Source organism: Vanacampus margaritifer, chromosome 9 (assembly GCF_051991255.1).
Source record: "Vanacampus margaritifer isolate UIUO_Vmar chromosome 9, RoL_Vmar_1.0, whole genome shotgun sequence".
NCBI lineage: Eukaryota > Metazoa > Chordata > Actinopteri > Syngnathiformes > Syngnathidae > Vanacampus > Vanacampus margaritifer.
In genome coordinates, this window is record NC_135440.1 from 20,621,713 (window position 1) to 20,645,054 (window position 23,342).

General features: G+C 40.1%; 1 protein-coding gene across 1 annotated transcript in view; it reads left to right on the forward strand.

The window, feature by feature from the left end:
• Positions 1 to 2,972: 2,972 nt before the first annotated feature.
• The window catches only part of LOC144057464 (neural-cadherin), an 86,690-nt gene continuing 66,320 nt past the window's right edge, over positions 2,973 to 23,342 (forward strand). The window contains exon 1 of the mRNA XM_077575039.1: positions 2,973 to 4,302. Within this exon, the coding sequence (XP_077431165.1) occupies positions 3,381 to 4,302 (922 nt within the window). The 5' untranslated portion in view covers positions 2,973 to 3,380. The remainder of the gene's footprint in view (positions 4,303 to 23,342) is intronic.

Here is a 23,342-nt window from a genome sequence, read left to right on the forward strand (position 1 = left end):
AGAGCCCAACAGCCATCACATATTTTACTCGGCTACATTTTTTGATTCGTTTGTCAGGCCTAATTATAATTACGGTTAGCGGCCGTTAAGTGTGTGCGTATGTGCTATGCATGTGTGTGTGTGTTAGATAATCACACACTTTGCCTGTCAGTCACCTGTGATTGGGGAACGCCGCACAATTTCGAGTGTCATTTGGCGGCTGGGCTCCATCTGCTGCGAAAACACACACACACGCACACACATGCTACAGTTGTGTGCCACTCAGGTTGTCAGATTGCCGTGTGACATTTTGTGAGCAGATGAATACTGATTGAAACCATCTGTCTATGACTCAATGTGGAAGATAAGGTGTGGTCATGTGACTTCATAAATGAATCTGTGTGGTCATGTAACCGCTGTGTGATCATGTGACCTCAGGAACAACACGGTCTGGTCATGTGATTTCGTGGACGATACTGTGTGGTCATTAGGGTTTTTAAATCAGTTTCCTTTTCTGTATGAAAAGTGCTATATGATTGATTGATTGATTGATTGATTGATTGATTGGAGTACTTCACTGTGTGGCCATGTGACTTCATAGACACTGTGTGGTCACATGACTTCACTATGTGGTCATGTGACTTCACCAGGCGCTCACATGACTTTAGTGTGTCATCAGTGACGTTCTCCAAATTGTGCGCGTTCTAGAGTAACAACTAATGATCTAATAATGAAAAAGCAATCATTAAAGTAACCATGTTATTTTTTTAACTCTTTCACTGCCACTGACGTTTAAAGACGTCAAGTAAAAACCTACGGAGGGCTGCCAATGACGTCAAAAGACGTCATCCAATTTTATTTATTTTTTTTTATGTGTGTTTCCATAGTCCAAACACAACATTTCCTGGGGACCTTGAAAGATCAGTCAAAATGCTTAAATCGGCTGGCACTGGGGACAACCCGTTTCTGAAAACGTCTGGCAGTGAAAGAGTTAAAGAGCGTAATCAATAAAGTAACTTAGTTACTTTTAATATTAAGTAATCAGTCAAATAACTTGAGTTATTTTGAAATCAAGTAATCAGTAGTAGAATAATTGAGTTACTTTTCGAGCAAGTAATAATACTTTTAAAATAAAGTAATCAGTAATGTAACAGTTACTTTTTCAAGCAAGTTATCAAAATAACTCAATTAAGTAACTTCACTTACTTTTTCATGGACATATGAGTTGCTGGCAATATGTGACTCAACACAGTTGATATCAGAAAGTACGGCACGTCCTGTTAAGTCTCTATTTTCCTTAATGTTGCAACAAACTCCTTCAAACGTTCAGGAATTATTACGTTTCCCTACTCTTAAGAAAGAACCCTGTTGATTTGGGTGTGGTTTTGATCTCCCTTTCAATCTTTTTTTCTTTACTGGCGCTTGCACTTAAACGAGAACAAGCTAATAAAAAGAGCAAAGTGATTCCATTCATCCTTCACATCATTTTGCCATCTCGCCACTCGCTCTCAAAGCGTCGCTTTGCTTTCATCGGGCCGCCGCCGCCGCCAACATGTGGAGATAATTCTGACGTCTCCGAGGGGGGGCTTCCTCTTCTCTACGCAGCTTTGAGCTGTCACTCTTTTCAAAGCAAAGAAAACACATTCATGTCTGCAAAAGTGTGCTTTTTTTTTTTCTCCAATTCCAAACATCTGAGCTGACAGATGAGCGCCGCAGGGCTGCTAACCAGTGATGTCATCACAAAGCAATTAGTCAAAACACAAGAGCGACCATCTTCACCTCCATCAATATGCTATGGTGATCGCAATGGAGCCAGCCAATCAGCATGTGGATTGATTACAGGTGTCGGTGTATGTATTGATGAGACTTTGTTGTTGTTGTTGTTGTGACGTCGCCGAATTGCAGAGCAGTTTATGTATTTACCAAAAAATAAAATTAAAAAATAATTCAGGATGATGCTAACTAACGATACTGGCAGGCCACTTCATTAGGAACACTATCAATAAAATACAGCCTAAACACTATCTGAAGCACTGACCTACATTCACAACCTAAATTCTAATACTCCTTCCATGAAATTGTTTTAATTTTTTACCCAACAGTCTATTCTCTTTCATTTCCTTTCATTTCATAGCCGTTCTCTTCCAGTATGTGGACGTTAAGCATTTTTTGTCCGATCAGATAACAGCCTCACTGTGTTGCCATGTCAATCAAATCTGCCCAGGGCCTTCACAATCAGTAGTGCTCGATGTAATTTAAACCAATCTTTACACCGATCCGATAGGCTGAATTGGGATCGGACAATAATTAGCATTTTATGCAAAATTGGTGATGCGCTGTAATGCCTTAACTCATTTACTGCCATCGACGGCTATAGACGTCAAAAATTCATTTGAACTATTTCTGTTAGTTTAACATTTTTCCCACTTTTGTTAACAAGAGATTTTTTTTTAAATTGTATTAGAACAGATATAAAATGTGGGATTTATCGTGAGTTAACAAGTGCAGTCATGCGATTAATTACGATTAAAATATTGTAATCTCCTGATGCCCCTAATTGTTAATAATCATTTCTTTAAAAAAAAAATAAAAGAAAAGATTATTAACAATTAGGGGCATCAGGTGATTAATTTTTTTAAATCGTAATTAATTGCATGACTTCACTAGTTAATTCACGATTAATCAAAAATTTTATATCTGTTCTAAATGCACAAAAAAAAATTCTAGGCTTTCATGCTCTTATTAACAAAAATTTATTTTATTTTTAAAAACTAATAGAAATCGTTCAAACTAATTTTTGATGTCTGTTGCTGTCAATGGCAGTGAATGAGTTAATTTGCCTGGATTGATCAATGACATCACTGATTGGCTCCACCAAATAAGACATGTTATATTTAAAATATATCAGCATTTAAGTAACACTAAGTAACTAATTTGCCTGCTCCACAAGCTAACACTGAAGGTACCAAAACTCTCTCTCTCCAAAACTGAGCTCTTCCTGCCCATCAATCAAATCTCCACTTCTGCTTCCCGATTGGTCCATCTCCGCGTGGGGTGGGCGTGGCCCACAATGCCACATGGAGCCCGTTGGGTTGCCTCTCCCGGTCTCCTTTCTCCCCCCTTTTCACTCTCATCCTGCATCCATCCAGCGATGGACAAACTCGCCTTTCCTTAGCGATATACGTCAAACTGTTTTATATTTATGTTCATAAAAAAAAAAAAACGATTTTCTTGAACTCTTAGAACCATCATGTTAAACAGACTTTGTTTCGTGGAGCAGGGGATGGATTTTGAACACTTGAATGTAGCTTTAGGAGTTAAATGGAGGAAGTTTGACTAAATAGAGTTGAAATTGGAGTGTAGAAGGACTACTGTTGTTGTTGTTGATTTTAAATGGAAACATGGCCCAAAAAGAAGTATCCCTACACTTTTTCCTCCTCCTCTTCCTCTTCGTCCACTTGCTCCCCGCCTCCGCTCGTCGGTCTCACTACTCCGGAAGAATCGCGGAGAACTCCCCGGCCGGGACGCCCGTGGACGGGGTGGCCGTGCCGGTGTTCGCCGGTGTCTGCCCCGGTGGTGGGGCCACGCTGAAAGGGAGTTACGCGTCCGACTTCCGGCTCGTTCGCCTCCACGGACGCCGGCGCCACCTGGCTCTGGTGTCATCCAAATTTTTGGACCGGGAGTTCATTGCCATGTACGAGCTGACCGTGGAGCGGTGTGCGGGTGGTCCGGTGCTGATCCAGGTGGAGGTGACGGATGTCAACGACAACGCGCCCCGTTTCACGGTTGGTAACAGAACCCTAGAAGCGGACGAGTTCACCCCGCTCGGCACCCAGTTGGCCCGGTTCGACGCCAAGGACGGAGACGCGGATGTCAACGGACGCGTCACTTTTTACGCACAACCCGAGTCCGTCTTGCTCCGCGTGGACCCGGAAAGCGGACAGGTGACGCTCGTGGGCTCCCTCCGCGGGCTGAGCCGAGTCACAACCCGGCTTTACGTCAAGGATGGCGGGGAAGAGCCGCTGGTCGGCGGGCCGGTCTTCTTGGAGGTCCTGGTGCGCCGGCCGGGCAGGACCAAGCCGGCCACGCGGAGGTCGCGCGCCCTGGCAGAGGAGGTGACCTACGCCGTGAGCGTCCCGGATCAAGCCGGCGTCGGGGACCTGGTGTTCACGGTGCCCGACCGGAGGTTCGAGCAGCGATGGTTCGAGGTGATCTCCGACGCCGACTCGCCGGTGCAGATTGAGAGGGACTCGGGGAGAGTGTTCCTGGCGCGCAGCCTGCCGGAGCCCGCGGAGGTGATGGTCAAGATCCACAAACGCAGAGGTAGGAACTCGTTCGATTTGATCTGCTTAACGACTCTTTTGCATCTCAAGTGAATGTTTTTCATTTGGATTCTTTGGGTTTTCTTGAGTTGACTTTTGGATTGAATAGCCCATTTGATCTGGCGGTCCTTCGGGAGTGACAAACAATATTTTGAAGAGACTGATTTGATGAATATTTAATAGTATTTAACTATTTATATGGAGTCAAAAATCGCGTGTGTAAAGATGCTCACTTGATTGACACTGTCAAAGCTATTAATTTAACACATGTTCTCTATTGCCAGTAGTGGGCAGTAACGAAGTACAAGTACTTTGTTCTTGAGTATTTGTTTTTCTGATGACTTTTTACTTTCACTCCTATATTTTAAAACAGTTATCTTTCAGTTATCAATTTTAAGCACAACCACCAATAGTTTGTCCACAAGTGTGTGTGTTTGTGTAAGTGTGCAAATATAATGTTAACTTTTGATTGACACTGTCAGAGCTATAGTAATCTTTTGTCTCGTTGTAGTTTGAAGTGTGTGATCATATTTTGTCCCTTTTCGTGTGTGTGTGAACACTTCAACAGACTTCACACACAGTTGCTGCATTAGCACAAACACACATCAACAAACAAAGACATGCGCTCTCATCAAGTGTGTGTTTTTGTTTGTTAAAGGCACTTTGTCTGCATCCTTGTTTGTTTTGCTAAGTTGTTTGCATTCCGCCAATCAGCTGCGAGATTTCACTCCCATGCTGTCGAACAAGCCGTGACTAGTATTTGATGGGTTTAAAAACATGCACTGATGAGTGTTTTAGCTTGACGGAGAGGTGTGTTTATGGTGCGAAATGAGCTGTAACACTTTTTATTCCTTCACAGCATACATAGCAATCAGTAAGGCAAAATAAAGTATGTGTCTTGCCAAATTGCATGTGGCTCCGCGAAACTGGCTTCAGAGGATGAATTTTCAAATGATTCAAAGGAACCCTGGAAATCGACCAAATCAAAATCAAACCAAAATGTCAGATTTCCTGCGTATTTTCAGACTTGCTTCTTCAGACTTTTTTTGTGGGTCGACTCATGACAGACAATAAGATATACCGAATTTAAGTGAAACAGGCTTTGGGAGCAGAATTTTCCAAAAAAAAAAAAAAAAAAGTTCATTGGCCATGAATGGTGGCTTCGAATCAAAATGGTGGATTTTCTGTTTCTTTTCAAGCATGGAGTCTTGAGACTTTTTGCGGGTGTATTCATTATAGACATGCCCACCAAATTTCTGATTTGATGAGTGCTAAATTTGGTGTCATGAAAGACCCCTAGAAAAGGCCAACACTACCATAAAATTGCTGTTAGACTTCCTCTATCTTTTCAAAGCAAACAATTATTCAGACTTTTTGTGGGTCTACTCATGACAGACATGACTACCAAATTGAATGGGTTGAATGTAAAATAAATAAATAAATAGATAGATAAATGATTCTTTACATAGCCTCTTTTTAGGGATCAAACCTATGACCAATAAGTCTGCAAAATCTGATGAGTTTGTGAAAATCACATAAGAATTTCAAAAGGGCCTTCACACCTCTTGCTCTGGCCATAAAAATGTATTTTTGTCCAAAACTTGATTGACGTCATATTCATGTAAAGGCTGATGTGGTCTTCATCCAAACGGCGAAGTTTAGAGTGAGCTCTTTTCAAAACAAAGTAGCGAAGTGTTGAGGATGACAACGACCTGTTTGACAAGATGAAACGACATCCAGATGCTGGACCCCCCCCATAACCCCACAGCCCTGCTGTGCTGCCACCAGCAAAGCAAATGTTTAAGCAAGACTCTAAACTAGCCCCATCTGGGCGGCGGCTTAGCATCCAGGTCACGTTTGTTCAATCAGTGCGAGCTGGCCGCGTGGCAGTTGTTTGTTTGTGCTAATTAGCCGTGTTTGCTCACCTGGATGTCCCCCCTTCTGACAGGGGGGGAGGGCGCCACCCAGACCCCTGGGCCCCTCCGACAGGAAGCTTTGTTTTTGTTACGGCGGACGGCCCTAGCTGGCCTTGTCTTTGGTGTGATTTGTGGGACACGCTGCTGAACGGCGTATAAACTCCAGCTCTGATTGAGGTGCTCTGCTTTTTGTCACGGGTCAAACCGGGGCGGATGTGTCGCCACGTCAGGGGCCTGACTGGTGGCCACGGTCCCCGGAATTGACAAGAGACAAGGATTTGAGCCATGGTTGAATGTAAGCTAAGCTAACGTAAGCGGGAAGAGGAGGAAAAAAGCTAAACCCACATAAGTCTTCCATCTTGGGACATTTGATTCCTTCCCTCACAGGGTGAGGTTGGCTCTTTGGTTTTTTTGTCCCTCCTGTGGTCTTGAGGTTACACAGGTGCTGAAAGATCTCCAGGGCTGTGGGGTTCTTTCTGCCTAGAGCTCTCCTTTGTCTCACCGGGTGCTACTGCTGTGCACTGACCCCTCTTTTCCACACTTGGTCCTGCCCTGATATTTTAAAGCCTTTTGTCAACATATTAAAAGTTCATTTAGGACCGGCAAAGCTAAATTGAGATCACAATATACATTTTTTAAAAGACTGATGTTCAATCCATGCGAGGAATTTGAAAAGTTAACTAAAACCAGCTAGGCTAAGCTAAATGGCGCTATCAATAGCCACCATCAACATAGGCTGGTACTCAGTTTGAGTAAGGTATTGGATATGTCAACTATGACAGGCTAGGTTAAGCTAAATGATGCTAACAATAGACATCTTCAACGTTGACTGGTGTTCATTAGAGTTATTGGGAAAAATATCTTTGGCAGGCAATGCTAAGCTAACATCAGACATCTTAATTAGGCGTATATGTTCAATCCCAGGTTGAATGTAACACTTATAAGATGTAAACAAAATCCTGCTAGGCTAAGATAAATCAAGCTAACAACAGACATCTTAAATGGCGAACAGTTTTTAATCCGAGAAAGGTATTGGAATATGTAAATATCACATGCTAGGCTAAGCTAAAGTAAGCTAACAGAAGACAGTTTACTTAAGTTATTGGTAAAATAAACAGTGACAGGCTATGTTGAGATAACAAATGGTATTGGAAAAGTAAATTAAAACAGTCTAGGCAAAGCTAAATTAAGCTAACGACAAAAACTTTAGCCAAAGACCATTCACTGTTCAATACTTGTTTGAATTATTGCGATGCTAAACTAAGCTAACAGCTTTCACAACAAGGACAGCGAATAGGGAGGACCGAGTTATTACGTAATTATCCGACGTCGGAAATATAACTCAGTCGTGGCAATATCCTGGTTTCTCCGCATGGCAGCAACCTATTTTATGCTGCTCTTCAACGCCAACAAGCCTCTGGCGACACACTTTGAGACCAAAAGAGAATCACAATTTGTTTTTCCTCTACTGTCGGCGAAAAAACAAAGGAAAGAGTTGATCACAGAGACAAACAGAGTCATTTATAATCCCTTAAAGTTGTCTTTGCGGCGCGAGAGAAACGATTATTTCAGCCAAATAAAGATCAGTGCCGCAGCGAGACAAAAGGCCTGTAATGAGCCGAAAACGCGGCCAGGAAAATTCAAACGGAGCGCAGAAAGAGGCTGATTATGATTATTTCACACAACAACACTCTGAACACAGCAGCGAGAAACATTTTTAACACCACAGAGCTCATACGTGCCTTTTTTTTTTAAATGCAAAAATCCAGAATATTTCAGCATCAGCGTTTGTGTTTAAGACGACACAACATTTATCCATCCACCTGCCTGCGCCTTTCACACAGAACCCAGTGAGGCAGCTGCTGCGAATGTGTGCGCTTGTAAAAAGTTATTATTTAAAACAAGACTTTTATTGCAGCAACACAAGCACACAAGTCTTCCTCTATGTGTACCAAAAGTGTTTATGTGAACATCGGAATGAGAAAAACGCTCCCATCGGCCACAGTTATCGCGGCCGACTCTTCCCTCGTTAAGCCGTTAACTAATATTTATAGTCACACACTGTGGATACACACACACACACACACACACGGCGTCCAGTTGTGTCGCCGCTTTTCGTGTGTGCGTGTGGGCCCCGAGGTGACACACAAGGTTTGTCGCTCCGGTTTATTCCATTGTCTTTATTTGTGGATTTCGCCAAAGGCGGGAAGCAACCTGCCACCGTTGTGTGTGCGTGAGTGTGTGCGCGCAACAGCAAACACCATCGGATTGTGTGTCCTGGAGGCAGCCGAGCTTCACACAGGGTGCATTTGTGTGTCTGTCATTGTCACAAACATTGATCACACCACTCTCGATATGCATGTTTTCACGCTGCTGTGTGTGTGTGTGAGTTAATGTTCGTGTGCGTGCGTGTGCAAAAATGCCGGCGGCTAAATTATGGTGGCCACATGCTGACGCTCCCCAAAATGACCTTTTAAAGGAGAACAAAGCAGCGACACACTAAATAAAAATGCGTCGTGTTTAGCTTGAGTGCTAAGTTGCTAACTAATGCAATGCTAGCTTCATGTTTGGTCTGTGGTAGCTTGGCATTACAGATGTGGGGAGTAACCAGTATTGCCATTGTTGCCTTGGAAAAGTAATTTAGTTACTTACTGATTACTTGATTTTAACTCATTCACTGCCATGAATTCATTTTTTTTTTTTAAAGATTATAAAAAAATTGGGGCTTCAGACGGTTGAATTTTTTAATTGTAATTAATCGCATGACTTCACTAGTTAACTCACGATTAATCACAAATTTTATATCTGTTCTAAATGTACAATAAAAAAAATTCTAGGTTTTCATACTCTTGTTAACAAAAGTGATTTTTTTTTTAAACTAATAGAAATAGTTCAAATGATTTTTTGACTTATAGCCGTCAATGGCAGTGAATGATTTTTTTTTTTTTAAAGAAAAGGAAATATTATTAAAAATTTGGGGTTAACATTTTTTATTGAAAATAATAGCATGACTTCACTGTTTAACTCACGATTAATCACAAATTTTATATCTGTTGTTCTTTTCTTTTTTTTAACTCTTGTTAACAAAAATGGGGGGGGGGGGGGTTAAAACTAATAGAAATAGTTCAAATGAATTTTTGATGTTTATAGCCGTCAATGGCAGTGAATAAGTTAAGTAAATAAGTAAGATTACTTTATTAGGTAAATTCAACAGATACAGACAAACCTACTTAACATAAAATTGACATCCAGTTTTTCCAATACTTAATTGGAAGTACATTTTTAACAGTAACGTTAAGGAATAAAATTTATTTTTTTATTAAAATTTTTTTTTTTTTTTGGACTCATCAGTAATTATCTAATAAGTGAGTCTTTATGGATTTCACTCAACATAAATTGCTACTTGTTTTTATATATATAAATAAAGAGTGTTCACTATAAGTGGTGTTTTTTTAAAAAGCAGTTTCAACTCAAATGAGCACATCATCTGTAATGTTTTTGATGGCCTCTAGGGGCGCTATCCAGGCTCAGAGTCGTTTTAAGTGAGTCCTCGGTGCTCTGTTTTGTTTCGCTCTGGCCTTAGTGGAACGTCCTAATGGCTTATTGACGGCCAATCAGCTGCAGCCTGGGGCGAGGCCAACTAGGACAAGGTCGTCCAATCAGCATCAGCACGCATCCCCTGGAACCAAGAGACCAAACAGGAACCATGGAAACATCCAATCACATTCCTTGAATCCTCGAGCCGTCAACAGACCTTCAAAAGCATACATTTAAAAAACAATTTTTTTTGTAATGGTACTTTATATTTTTATATGTATATTTTAATATAACTGATGTGGAATTATTGTTTAATGGATAATACTTAAAAAATATAAAGACAAATGTCATAAATAAAAATAGATCACAAAGATTAACTTTTTGCAAAATACATTACATAACAAAAAGTATGTAAAAAGATAAAAACAATTAATTAAAAAAAATGCAACATTCATAAAAAAAACTAATAAATATGATAAAAGTACTAACTAAGCTTGAGATATTTGTGTCAAAGCATAAATAAAATTGTGTGTGTGTATGTGTATATATATATGTATATATATATATATATATATATATATATATATATATATATATATATATATATATATACAGTAGTGTATATGTAATAAAAATTGTATATATTAGCAAAAAATATCAATGTAAAATGAATCAGATAGTTGTAAACACACAATTAAGTATTAAGTATATGAAAAATCTGCAAATATGACAAAACGGGAAAAATAATTAGAATAATTAAGTGTGATAGACGATAGATAAAATGACCTATGACATGAACATATAAAATAGAAATTTCAGGCAAGTAAAAATGTGTGTGGGTGCGTCTTGACGACTGAACTTGCTCGGACCTGGCTTGGACTTCATTACATAAAAAAAAAAAAAAAGAAGTTCAATGTATTTTCCCTGCTGTTCTTCTGTCTTGCACACACACACACACACACACACACACACACATTCACTTGCCCCTCCTCTGCAGAATCCCCTAAACAATTAACACTCAAATCTGAGCTCAGCTGTGATGTGTCAGATGTTGCACATGTGTTGTGTATGCATGTGCGTGTGGTTGCCCACCCCCACCTACACACAAACACGCATCCCGGTTGGGCAACACACACACAGACATGATGCTAGTTCATGTGTGTTGACATGTGTTGGCTAATTGTCTCCATGTTGCTCTTCTCCTCCAGCTTAATGATGTGTACTTGACTTCTTTTTCTTCTATCTTGATTCACTTAGAATGCTTGAATTGAAGGAACTGAATATGCTTAAGTGAGTTGAGGAGCTCCGTTTCGACAAAAGTAGTGCTTTGATGCCATCTTATGGCATCTTGGTGCCTGAGACGTATGTCAAAGTGAATTGAGCACTTTTATTTGGACAAAATTAGGACTTTGGTGCTATTTTCTAGTGTCTTGTGCTGAGGAATGATATCGAGTGAGTTGAGGTGCTTCATTTGGACAAAAGTCATGCTTTGGCGCCATCTTGTGCCAAGGAAGCATAGTGAAGTGAGTTGAGGAGTCTCATTTGGACAAAAGTAGTGCTTTGATACAATTTTTGGGGCATCTTGAGTCCAAGGAGCAATGTCAAAGTGAGTTGAGGAGCTTCATTTGGAGAGAAGTAGTGCTTTGCTGCCACTTTATGACATGTCACTGCTATGGACGGCTCCCCACAGTTTTTTTTAATCAATATTCTTATTAAAAGTTTAAAGAGCAGACTTGAACAAAGTCACAGCGTGGCAAATGCTGATAGGAAGCGCTCCGTCTCCTCAGCCTGTCCGTCAATCTCCACCGTGACGCCCTCGTGCTCTATCTGGCTCCCTCCCAGTGGCCTCCCCCTCTCGGGGAGTCCCTCTGCAGGATAAGAGGAGGACCAGGGGGACACGCTTTTCTGCTCCCAGTGCGTTTCCGCCGGGGGGAAGGGGGGGGGGGGTATCCGTCCCCCAAGGCAACCCAGTCATCAAGAAGTACAGAACTTTTTTAAAATATGCACTTCAAAAAAGGTTGCTGAGAAACTATGTGAAAAGATTTTGAACTGTAAATGTACATTTCATTTTACATGAAAACAACATTTATTTAAATATGTGTATATTTTTTAAATATTTTTTGTCTTTTTTTTAAATGATGTATTTTTATATTGAGATATTTACAAATATCATTTAAAAAAAAAACTTTACTTTTTATTCTATGCATTTTTAATATATTTTTTTAAATTCTAAAAATTTCACTTGAGGAGCCTCAAGTATACCGCATACCCATAATTTTGACTGTAAATTACACATGACTAAAAAATGTCAGGCAAAAATGATTCAAATTGTTGTGCTGTCAAAGTTCAAGGAATAACTAATTAAATAATCACAAAAAAATATTGCATCAATCATGTATTAATGCAGATTAATCACACTATTAATTTTGACCGCAGATGATCCTTTAGCTGACAGCGGATGGTTACGTTAAAGGTAGCAAAGGTTGTCTTTGAGCAATAAATATAACTACATGCATTAAAGTAAAGCATTTAATAAATGTTTGTGTATAACATCCATAATATTTGTTCATGTCAAACTATTGGGGTCATTTTTTCCATTTAAAATTCTGCAAGTAATACAATTTTTTGAAGACGTCTTCATAACATTAAATGTCTAAAAAATAAATAAAATAAAATGAACGCATAGTTTGAATTTGGCGGGCAAAAAATGTTGATAAAAAAAACAACTTTTTAATTAAGTTCTAAGATGTGATTAATCAGATTAAAAATGTAATCGTTTGACAGCTCTAAATATATATATATATTAATATATATTTTTAAATTTTTTATATATTTTTTTTTAAACAAGATTTTTCTTTTTAAATAATGCATTTTATTGTTCAAATTGTTATCATTTAAAAGTTGTTTTTTAAAATGAGTATATTCTTAAAAAAAAATTAAGAATATATGTTTTAATATAAGTTTTTAGATTTTATTAATATAATTTTATTAACATATATTTTTTTTAAATATTGAATGTAATGCTACTTTTTGGGTAATTTTCTCTTTTTTAGTTCAAGCAGATGGAAGTCAACACACTTTAAATAAATAAATAAATAATCAAAGGTCCTATACATGAAATAAACTATAATGGGCTATATAATATTTATGCTCTGTAATGGCGTCTCCTGCAGTGTTGCATTGTGGGATGTCTGTGTCATTGCCAGGTTACGGGGTGACTTCAGGTCTGTTTGTAGTCAATTAAAGCGCACAAGTAGAAAGGACAAGCGGGACTGTTGTAATAATTACTTCAATCATGGCTGACTCCCATCTCGCGCGCACACACACGCACACACACAGCCAGCTGTCAGCAGTCCCTGGAAACCTGACCCACATGCTTCTTTGCCCACATGGACACATTCTAACACACACGCATGTACAATAATCCACAAACACTCACTTTGGTGCTTTCATGTCAGCTTTTTTTGATACAAGGTGAGTTGACCGGCAATTGTGTTGCCGTGGCGACGCGTTGCACACACGTTCAACTTCACAGTAGGAAAATGACTCGCTCTAACAATTGCTGCCTTGCACAATAGAAATCAACACCGCGAGTGAAAATAAGCCTGGAAAGGTGTGCAAAACCTTTATGTGTGGTTCCTTTATGTTTGTAACTCACGTAACTTCGGTGTTTAATTGCCTCGTTTACATTTGCCACGCGCTTAATTGCCTTGTTGACATGTAGAGCTGCGGTGCTAAAAAGAGAATGGTGCCGTTTACGGCCTTTGCAGACGCTAATTATAGCTCTTATACATACTATATTATATTTGTATGTGAAACAGGAAACGGAAATACGGAGCAGCCTTCCAAATTAACTCATTCACTGCCATTGACGGCTATAAACGTCAAAAATTCATTTGAACTATTAGCGATTAGTTTAACATTTTTTCCACTTTTGTGAAAACCTAGATTTTTTTTATTGTACATTTAGAACAGATATGAAATTTGTGATTAATTGCGAGTTAACTAGTGAAGTCATGCGATTAACTCATTCACTGCCATTGATGTCAAAAATTCATTTGAACTATTTCTATTAGTTTAATTTTTTTCCCACTTTTGTTAACAAGAGTATGAAAACCTAAAACAAATATTGTACATTTAGAACAGATATAAAATTTGTGATTAATCGTGAGTTGACTAGTGAAGTCATGCGATTAACTACGAAAAATGTTAATCGCCTGCGCCCTTCATTTTTTTTAAAGTATTTTATTTATTTTTTAATAATATTTTCTTTTTAAAAGAGAAAAAGAAAATATAAAAAAATAGGGGCATCAGGGGATACAATTTTTCAATCATAATTAATCCCATGATTTCAATAGTTAACCCACGATTAATCACAGATTTTATATCTGTTCTAAATGTACAGTAAAAAAAATCTAGGTTTTCATACTCTTGTTAACAAAAATGGAAAAAATGTTAAACTAATCGAAATAGTTCAAATGAATTTTTGACGTCTATAGCCGTCAATGGCAGTGAATAAGTTCATTACAATTAAAAAAATGATTCGCCTCTTGCCCCTAATTTTTAATAATCTTTTTTTTAAATGAATTCATGGCAGTGAATGAGTTAAAAGCATGGATTTCAAAACAAGATATAATTAAACAGCGTGAGGAATTCTTAACTTGGTAGATATTACTAAACTACTGTTGTATTGAATTTAATTATTTGCACTTCACTGTATTCCTTGAAAAGACGTTGTACAACCACATATTTTGATTGGGACTTTCTTTCCTAGCCACTGGAATATTAGTTTCATCTTATTTATCGATTAAAAAAAAACATTTTATTGAGAGCTCTCAGCAAAATCAATAATTAATTAATTAATAATTATAATTGCCATTAATTTAATTTAATTTGGTAATTTGCTGTAGTTGGGATATACAGTATATGTAATTTCATTTTTTTTGTATCTGTCCTTGTTTTTTTGTGTGGAAATTTTATGTATCATAAGTACTAATGGTATCGGCACTTGGTATCGGTATCGGTGAGTACTGAAGACTTGAGTATCACATCGGTCTAAAAAAAAAAATGTGATATAGAACATCCCTAGTGCAGCCCAAACAGGAAACGATGTGAATCTTGGGAGTGTTTGCCCAATAAAACAGCAAAGTCAAATATGTTATGATTAGCGTACACAAAAGAGTACGTCACATACAGCCCCGCCCCCTCGCCCCCATACACACAGTTTACTCGCGCACAGTAAACACAAACATGGGGAGGTAGATTCATCATGACAATGAACCTGTGCAGTGTGCACGGAAACCCCATCCACACAACTCTACACGACTACACGCGCACACAGCCACGTGTTAGCCACGTGTTAGCGCACACCTCTTCATCGCGGGGCTGGTAATCCAATATGAAGCAGGTTTGTGTTGGCGACACTGCAGCTTCAAATCAGCTCTGACAAGACGACCAACCGCTCGCACCCTCGGGGCTCGTCTGTGTGCGCGCGCGCGCGGGCGCGTGTGTTTCTCCTCCCCGAAGAGCTATCTGTGACTCTTGAAATAAGTTTAGACCTTTATTTTCACCGAAATGTGTGTGAGTGGACATATACGGTGTTTGTGTGCGTGTCGCCGATGATGCTCGTCACGAGCAGGAAGCACAACATTGTCTTGTTGTCCATGCGTGAATGTTTACGGGTGAGGTTATTTGATATGCAGTGTTTGTGGTTGCCATGGCAATTGTAAATGTCACAGAGTGAGATGACAATTGAGTTGGGCGGGTTAATGAGGAAACGTTGTCAACCTGCATTAGTCGTATTTATCCAAGATTTTTTGTTTTATTATGACGTTACTGGATAGAAGTTTTATTTTCCAGAGAAAAAAAATTCTAGAGAAAATATATACTTTTATTTTTGCAATTTGCTGATTTTTCCTTTGGAAAAACTGACTCTTCAAGAAAAAGCTGATTTTTTAACAATATGAGTATTTTTTTTTAATGACTTTTTTTCAGAAAACATTTTCAAGAAAAAAAATGCTAAATTTTTCTAGAAAATTCTGTGTTTTTAATCTGCAGTATTCTGCTAGTATTTGTTGTTTCTTGGGGGAATAAATAAATCTTGAGATCATTTTTGGAGACTTTTTCATCCTAAGATTGGGTCTTATTTCCTGAACAAACAGGAGTAAAATAATGATTTCTGCTAGTTTTGCCCTTCTGGAGATGCTTCTTTTTGAAGTTGGATGATTAAGACAAGGAAGAGGAGGAGGCGCATTTGAAAGTGGCTTCCAGGCCCAGAGAGTGTTTCAAGGAGATACGTAGACGCCATTTTATTGGCTTTCATCTTACAGGAGTCTCTCTCTCTCTCTCTCTCTCTCTCTCTCACTTCCCTTCTCTCACTCTCGCTTCCTCTCTCACTCTTCCTCCTCCATCTCCCTCTACCTCCTCCCTCTTTCTCCTCTCTCTCTCTTTCTCCCTCCTTTTCTTGCTCTGTCCCTTTCTCTCCCCTCTCTCTTTCTCTCCCTCTCTTCCTCTGCCCCTCTCCCTCTCTCCGTCTCCCTCTCTCACTCTCTCTGTCTCCCTCTCACTCTTCCTCCTCCATCTCCCTCTTCCTCCTCCATCTCCCTCTACCTCCTCCCTCTTTCTCCTCTCTCTCTTTCTCCCTCCTTTTCTTGCTCTGTCCCTTTCTCTCCCCTCTCTCTTTCTCTCCCTCTCTTCCTCTGCCCCTCTCTCTCTCTCCCTCTCTCCGTCTCCCTCTCTCACTCTTCCTCCTCCATCTCTCTCTACTTCCTCCCTCTTTATCCTCTCTCTCTCTTTCTCCCTCCTTTTCTTGCTCTGTCCCTTTCTCTCCCCTCTCTCTTTCTTTTCCTCTTTTCCTCTCCCTCTCTTCCTCTGCCCCTCTCTCTCTCCCTCTCTCTCCGTCTCCCTCTCACTCTTCCTCCTCCATCTCCCTCTTCCTCCTCCCTCTTTCTCCTCTCTCTCTCTTTCTCCCTCCATTTCTTGCTCTGTCCCTTTCTCTCCTCTCTCTCTCTGTCACACACACACACTCTCTTTCTCCCTCTCTCGCCCTCTCTCCCTCTCTCTCACTACCCTCCGCCCTCATTCTCCTCCCTCTTTCTCCTCTCCCTCCTTCCTCCATCTCCCCCTCTCCCTCCTCCATTTTTCTCCTCACCCTTCCTCCCCTCTCTCTCTTTCTCCCTCCTCTGCTTTCTCTCCCTCTCTCTCTCTCACTCTCTGTCTCTCTCTCTGCAATTTGATTCTTGTAATATTCTCAGAAACAAACTTTGGTTGCTACCAGCATACTTTGCTCAATGAGACGTAAAGAGGCGACTTTGTGTGTGTGCGTGCGTGCGTTCGTGTGTTTTGGGGGGTGTCGCCTTCCAGCCGCGTTGATGACAGACGCCATGTCGGCGGCCCCTCAGCTGACATCCAATCACATCTTTAAATGCAGTCACTCGTTGACCGATTATGCAAACCTGCAAACTGTTCTGCATCATACTGACACATGCTCTTTGTATTTGGTTGCCGTGGCGATGCAACTCCCAATAAACAACCATGTAATTGTAATTAGAAATCAATGATGGACATGTTATTTTTTTCCTCCCCAGGTAAGTTTTTCTCACAACTTTCTCAATTAATGACTTAAGTCTCCATAGGTGTGAATGTGAATGCGTTTTTCATCTATGTACCCTGTGAATGGCTGGTGACCAGTCCTGGGTGAACCCGACTTGCCAAAAGTCAGCTGGGTTAAGATCCAACTCATCCTAGTGAGGATAAGCGATATGGAAAACGGGACGGATGGATGGATGGATGGCGTGCAGATGTCCGAGGAGGCCCCGCGTCGGGAAGCGCCGCTGAGAGGTGTGGGGAGGTTAAGGGTTGATGACAGACGGTGGCGGGTGATGGACGGCGGCGGCGCGGCGAGATGACAGCGGCAACGTGGGCACGCTGGGGCAGGTTAGCGAGGAGACGGGAGAAGAGGAATGACGGCGGAGGGGAGGAAAGAGCGCTTGAACCCGGGAAGAAACTCAGAAGCTGCTCGTTAAAGGGCCCTTGTGATGAAAGCTGGGCCTTTCAGCAACTTCGTTTGCACCCCGCAGATTTTTTTAAGTGATCACCTTTGATTGTTTTGGGCTTTTTTTTTCTTTTTTTCTTTTTTTGAAGAAAATACAAGCATACAAAGCTCTTTTCACACTGCACTTACTAAATGTGAACCGCAAAATGATCAGTTGACAGCCTGCCCATATTTGGAAGTGCAGACATAGTTTACCAGGAAGTAACCATGCTAGTTTGCTATATTTTCAGCCTCAATAGCAAGTCTATGGTGTGTATTTCACCAATTGTACACATGCTAACTCTTGTCGCTGGTAGCAAACATTCATTTCAAGGGAGCGTTACAAATCTAGTTTTGGACCACAGCTTTTTAAGTAATCACTTTTGATTGTTGTTTTTTTTGTTTTACATTATACAAGCTACAAAGCTCTTTCCACACTGCACTTACTAAATGTGAATGGTTTTTTTTTTACATTATACAAGCTACAAAGCTCTTTCCACACTGCACTTACTAAATGTGAAATGTGAATGGTTAGTTGACAGCCTGCCCATATTTGGAAGTACAGGCATAGCAGTCTTAGGGATGTAACGATAGCCAAACATCACGATACGATATCACGATATGACGCTCACGATATAATTAGCACGATAATGTGGGTAGGTTGGTGATATTTAAAAAAAGGTCACAATATTGTAAAAAAAAAAAAAAAAGAGAGCTCATACAAAAAAAAAAAGAAGCACAATATTGTGCTTTTGTACATAACAGCAATGCACATAAACAACATACAATTCCTCCACATATTGACTGGGTTCACAAGCATATTACATTCCCCGTCATCTGACGATTAGTGTGGATTTTAAACATAGAAGGGCCAAAACATGCCTCTTCAAAATTAAACTGCACTACAAAACTAGCCACCAGAGGGTGCTAGAACTGCACAAATGGAAATCAACTTGACTTTTTTTAACACGGGCTGCTTTTAATATAGACGACAACGATTTGTGGCAGTTTTATTATCGCAATATCACGATATTGCCGTTATCGTTACATCCCAAAGCAGTCTACCAGGAAGTTAAAACGAAATGAACCGATGGTTAGCCATGTTAGTTAGCTAGTTTGCTAGCTATCAGCCTCAATTACGATTCCATGTTGTATATTTTACCAATTGTACACTTGCTAACTCTTGTATCTGGTTGCAAACATTCATTTCAAGGGAGCGTTACAATAATATATTAACATTACCTTAAATTTGTTACTTACAAAAATATAGCCAGGGCGCTAACAATGAACCACGATATACTGTAGCACTTTGTGTTTTCTTTAGTTCATACTAGTAGCGTGTCTTCCAAACCCCAAACTTTGCAGCTTTTACTCTTTTTTTTTTTTCCCAACGCAGCCTCAGAACATGCGAGACCTGCTGAGTTGTGCTTTTTAAAATTCCGTCAAATTAGCAAATATTGTTAATGAGCATCAGTCCAACAGCTGGAGGCAGCGCTTGTGTGTCCTTAGACATCCCTCTGAGCCTTTGACCACTTGCAGTCACGAGCGATTTCAAACCGGTTCTGATCTGACGGCTCACTCGCCCAGTGTGAACATCCTCTTCTTTCATCTTCAACTTTCTTTTCATCCTTCCATCCTCAGGTCAAACACACACACACACACACACACACACACAGTCGCACAAATTTACAAACACGCACACCTGACTCAGCATGGTGCTTTTTTCGGGCCCAAAACAAGCCTGATGGAGTAAAGCTGAACATACAGCCTGCAGACACCTCAGCAGCACCTCCTCCGCTTCCTCCTCTTCATCCCCTCATCGTCATCTTCATCACCCACTGATACAAATCCGTGTTTTCACTGATGCAGGCAGCACTTCGTCACAAAGCCACCAAATTACACTTTGTCAGACATTGTAGCGTCATGCACCTCAAATAGCACGTCGACAACTTAGACCAATGCTGCTAGCTAAGTCTTATGTGTGCTAGCATTGCAGCTCTGCTTACCTTTTGGCTCTTCCATGACTTGGAAGCTCTGGATCTTCAGCCAGCGCTTCCTTCCGTCATTTGGAGAAATTTGGTGTTGGGGTGGGAAATTAACTCATGACTGCCATTAACGGGTATAGACGTCAAAAATTAAGTTTAACTATTTCTATTAGTTAAAAAAATGTTCTCCACTTTTGTTAACAAGAGTATGAAAACCCAGATTTTTTTTGGTACATTTAGAACAGATATAACATTTGTGATTAATCGTGAGTTAACTATTGAAATCAAGCGATTAATAAAAAATTTTTAAAAATCACCTGACGCGATTTAAAAAATAAAGAAAAAAATATAAAAAAATGAGGGGCATCAGGCGGTTAAAATTTGTAATCATAATTAATCGCATGACTTCAGTAGTTAACTCGCGATTAATCACAAATGTTATATCTGTTCTAAATGTACAATAAAAAATTCTAGGTTTTCATACTCTAGTTAACAAAAGTGGGAAAAAATGTTAAACTAGTAGAAATTGTTCAAATGATTTATTTACGTCTATAGCCATCAATGGCAGTGAATGAGTTAAAACAAACTCGGTGACTTGTGGCTTGTGTCTCTTCTTTCTTATCCTATGCATGTAGGTTGTGTAGGTGTACCTAATGAAATGGCCTAATGGCCTCTTCTTCCCTCCTCCTATCTTCCATCAGCCATCCAAAGATTTTCTTGACCACTTATGTTCCGAGTGAGTGCATATAAACTTCCAAGATTCAAACCCAGAACCGCTGAGTGCGAGCCATTTCCTCCTCCATCCTTCCATCTGCACCTTGTTGCCATCGCATCATTCTTCACTTCTTTCTCCTTTTCCCTGCAAACAGTCTGCTTCACATTACACCCCTGCTGCTACAAATACACACATATGCACGTGCACACAGGCTCAGGGGTCAAAGTTCGCCGTTGGAAGGTGGCTTTGATCAAAAACATGTTCCTCTTCTTCCTCATTCTGTCACTACTTCCTCGGGCGTTATCCCCCGATGTGTGAGGGCCAAATGCGGGGTTGGTTGAGGCTACAGTGTGTGTGTGTTAGAGTGTGTGTGCGTGTGCCAGCTGGCGTTGTGTTCAGAGCTGGTGGAATGTGTACCGCAGGGCTCCGGAGCCTGCGACTGGGACCGATAAGGCAACCGGACACACACATACACACACACACACACACAAGATGTTGCCAAAGATGCTTTCAAATGAAGACGCTCACATACACAGGCGGGGAAAGTGTTTGCTCAAGTAGTTCAAGGAGCAGATGAAGTTGCTTCAACAAGTCATGTTAGAGGAAATAAAGTGAGTAAATTGGCAGTATGGTGCGCTAGTGGTTAGCATTTAATGTGCCTCACAGTTGTTAGCTACCACGCACAAATCTCTCCTGTTTCTTTTCTGGGTACTTCCACTCACATTCCCAAAACATATATATTAGCTTCATTAAACCCTAAATTGCACATAAGTGTAGCGTGAGTTTTAAATGGTGACAAACTATAACAATGCTCACTTTATAGAACATCACTCTAATGAAAAGTCACATTTCTTTGAAGTATGACAAAATTGTCAGTAAAAAAAATGGAAAATGTCCATAGGGGAGCTCCCATTTTAATTGAATGAGGTTTTTATTGGGGTCATCATGATGTTGAATGTGTGTGCGCACCCGCGACAGACTCCGCTAACACCCAATTTGTCTCCATAAAGCTCAAAAGATGAGAAGAAGTGGAGCAGATTGTGATGAAGGAACAAGATGCAGATTTGGCGGCTAATCAGGAGAACAGGAAGCAGCGCCACACTACGATGCCGCTAACGACTTCCTGCTCGGCTAATTGGGAAATAAAAGTGTGGCGTAGAGAGGAGCCACTCCTTCCATCTCTCCGTTTTCACATCTTCTCGCCTCCTTCCCTCCCGCTTCCTCCTAGATTGCGCTCTAACAGGATTAGCGCCACGTCTTAGCGAAGCGGTGGACTTAATTAGCAGTGATAGCGACAGCGTGCCTCATTAGAGTCCAGGCCACAAGTCTAGCCACCATTTGTTTTTTTTCCCCCAGCTTGACTCACTAATAGCATTAGCTCATATGCTAACACAGAAAAAGTACAATAAATTGCGAATCGCAAAAATCTGATTCAACATAAGTTTCTCAAGTTAGCTTCCAAAGTGCCATTGAATGTTTGTGCTGAGGAAAGTCAATGTTAGCTTCCAACATTAGCGCCAATGTTATTATTCCAAAATAAACTTCAACATCACTTCCAAATGAGAGATTACAAATTAGAAATTATATTATAATTTCTAATGTTGGCTTTGATGTTAGCTTCCAAGGATAGCCTTCATGAGTTAGCTTCCAAAAAACTTCATCTTTCAACGTTAACGCCATTGACAATGTTAGCGTTCAACTTAACCTTAATGTTAGTTTCTAATGTTAGCATCTAATATAAACTTCAACAACATTGAGTTAACTTTCAACATTAGCGCTAATGTTGCCTCTAACATTAGAGCAAAGGAAGAGCAACATTAGCTTCCAAAGTTTCCTCTTATGGTACTTTGATTAGTCGTCTTCTTCTGATGTTAGCTACAACAATAGCTTCAAATGATTTCCCGCTTCTGGTTCGTTTAATAATTAATGCCGTGTTTTTGGATTACAGGCCAGAAACCCACAACAGCTGCTGTTCACTTGAACAACAATAATCCTGCTCACCGGAGCACAGGCGGCATTTTGTTTATTTGTTCTACACGCACATACACACACATACACAAAGAAAAATACACAGCAGCGGCGTCCATCTGCTGTGGGATGGTGTCAGGTCTTCTAAAAACCAAAAACCGACACCACCGGAATCCACTTTGTGGCCTGGCGTACCGCAGGGCCCTCAACCCTCTGCTGCATGCCGGATTAGCACAACAGGCATCTGGTCGGATTTAACAGCCCACAGAGAGGTGAGGAGATTTAGCTGGCTAACGCTGTGCTAACACACCAGCCAAGAAACAAATGGGATGATGGCAAAAATAACAACAGATGAAATGATAGTAATTTGACATTAAATGTTTAAGTGCCATGAGTTATGGGTGTAATGCTAGGGTTAGGGTTAAGGTTAGAACCCTAACCCTAACCTTGGTTTTAAGTCAACGGTTGGGTTTACACTGGGTACAATAAGGGAATAAAATGTACAGGCGACCCAGCCTAGACCAAACATCCACGTATAATTGCATGCATTGGAAAAATAAAAATAATAATAAATTGTTTTAAAGTCTTCAAAAAAGGCTAGTAAATAAATAGTACATTTAAATGACAAAATGTTTGTTTTTTTTAAAAGAAAACAAAACAAACAAAACTATTTTTGAAAATACCAAATAATATCTGTTTAAATCTGCAAACGTGCAAATCCTGCAAGTATTCAGGTGTCTACTGTAATATAATCAGGATTCGATCCTCATTAATTCACCTATGCGCTGATTTAAAAAAATATATATTTATTTTTTATTTTTGGGGTGGGGGGGGGGTGCGTGAAGTGTACGCACTCATGACCAACAATGAGGCACTCTAAAACAGCTA